This window comes from Palaemon carinicauda, chromosome 1 (assembly GCF_036898095.1).
Source record: "Palaemon carinicauda isolate YSFRI2023 chromosome 1, ASM3689809v2, whole genome shotgun sequence".
Lineage (NCBI taxonomy): Eukaryota > Metazoa > Arthropoda > Malacostraca > Decapoda > Palaemonidae > Palaemon > Palaemon carinicauda.
Window position 1 is genome coordinate 224,960,174 of NC_090725.1, and position 2,074 is coordinate 224,962,247.

Sequence of the window (2,074 nt, forward strand, 5' to 3'; positions counted from 1 at the left end):
TGTCGAATGCAGATCTATCGTATGTGTTGCTTAACTGGGGGCTGCTGAGTCTGGCGGCATGGAGTAAATTTACCCACGACGTGACGTAGGCGCTGGAGATAGTCGGACGAGGTTGCAGACGGAAAATATTTGGCAGGGGCCACCAACAGGTCACTATATACTATTAGAGCTGCTGAGACATCCAGGCCGTCTTTAGAAGTGGTTCTTAGTCCCAGGAGGACCCAGGGAAGCTGGGTAAACCAGTTGGAGTTCATGCAGCCGGACATAAATACTACTTTGAGGGTTCGATGGAAATGTTCAACCATTCCGTTGGCAGCAGGGTTGTAGAAGGTTGTCTGATGTAGAGTGATTCCCCTGAGGTTCGCAAATAATGTCCACAATTGAGAGGGGAAAGTCGTGCCCCAGTCACCAGTAATCCCTGTCAGGATTATCAACTCTCGCTATCCATACTGAGAGTAAGGTAGATGTACATGAGGCGGACGTTGCAGTTTCCACGGGATTGACTTTAGGCCAACGAGTGGAGCGGTCGATGACAGTAATCAGGTAACATGTACTTGTGATGTGGGTAAGGGCCCAACTACGTCGATGTATAGGTGGGTAAACCAACGGTGAGGTTGAGGGAAGGTGCCTACTCCTGAATCGTGTGTTGATTTCCTTTTGAAGTTTGGCATAAAATAGAAGTGAGGACTCAATCCTTAGCATCCTTAGTAATGCAGTGCCAAATGAACTTCGTCTTCAGTAGCTGTGCATTAGATCAGCACGATAGATGTGAAAGGTCATACATGAAATCAAACACCTGTCGGCGCATGTGAGCAGGTATCCACGGTCTATGCCTGGGGGACGTGCAGGATGTCCTACATGCTTGGTACTCTGGATCCTTTTGTTGGGCTTCTGCCAGGGCATTATCGGTGCCCTCAGAAGATGTAGTTTCTTGTGGTAAACTCTCCACTTCAGGCATCCAAAACTGGTCCTTAATTATCTCCTCAGTGATAAATATTATTCTTCCTTATTTGGATCCTTTTCTTTGTATTTTTGGTCAAATCTAATATTCTTCCTTTATATTAGAGCACGCTGTTCGTTTATGTCATTTTCCATTGTTTTACTCGTGAATATCCTAAACATTATTACAGTTTGGTGTATCTTCACTTAGCGATTCTTGACTTTCCATCTATATGTCTTGGACGTTTCCTTCCTTTATTACCTAGTGATTTCGGCAGACTTAGAAAATCCTTTTCATATCCCACAATGTTCACGATTCTGTGCAAGGAGTAATTCTCAGCAAAATTATTCCAGCTGCCACAATTGAGACTTTTCCTTTTCAGTCCGTGTTACATGGAAGCTGTATCATGTCTTCCTATGATAAGCGCCGATGAAATGTCTCTCCTAATTTCCATTTTAAATGTCTACCGAGTGTGAAAGTATTTTCACGTATCTCAGCACCTTTCCCGTATGAGCTTAATGCATCACTCAACACCCTGTTTTGCAAATCAAATTGAGCATATTTAGACAAATGTAAAGACACTGTTGTAAATAACTACTTTTACTTATTGATCATTATGTAAACAAATTAGGTTTTCATTATATCTATTTAGAAAAGTTTCAAGCATACACTAATTTCAGAACTTTATGATCAGTTTATTACCTCACGTCTCTTGAACACCCATAAAATCGTCATCGTCAATTTTAAGCTTTTCATAAATTACATCATCAACTTCCTTAATGTCCAGTTTGAACAAAAAAAAATATTAAACCAACGGAATCTTTTCTCCTAAAGGGTTAAGTATAAAAAGTAATTTTCACTTCGTTCAACTCATTAAACATTTAGCCGGAAGGCGTATAGACATATAGGCTAGACCGGGAAACTGGTTACAAATTTCCTTTTCTGACAACACTGATTTCACTGTCACCAAGAAATTATCCCTCTATTCCTCATTAAAGAAATAATCAAGAAATTTAGGACCTTGTAAATTGTTGACCTTTGTTTACTCTGCTTCTTTTTTTTCTATACGCGTATCACATTAAAGGTCTTTTAACAGTGACATAATCATCAGGATTGGTGATCATCGTTTAGACT

At 40.4% G+C, this 2,074-nt stretch overlaps 1 protein-coding gene across 1 annotated transcript; it reads right to left on the bottom strand.

The window, feature by feature from the left end:
• Positions 1-14: 14 nt before the first annotated feature.
• Positions 15-958, bottom strand: LOC137638329 (uncharacterized). Its single transcript, XM_068370382.1, has 2 exons — positions 859-958; positions 15-418 (listed from the first exon to the last, which is right to left on the bottom strand). The coding sequence occupies exons 1-2, from the start codon at positions 956-958 to the stop codon at positions 15-17; spliced, it is 504 nt and encodes a 167-aa protein (XP_068226483.1).
• Positions 959-2,074: the final 1,116 nt, after the last annotated feature.

Coding starts and splice junctions, on each gene's coding strand:
- LOC137638329 (XM_068370382.1), bottom strand. CDS start 958: ATGCCTGAAGTGGAGAGTTTACCACAAGAAACTACATCTTCTGAGGGC. Junction 419..858: donor GGATCCAGAGTACCAAGCAT/GTAGGACATCCT, acceptor TAATCCTGACAG/GGATTACTGGTGACTGGGGC.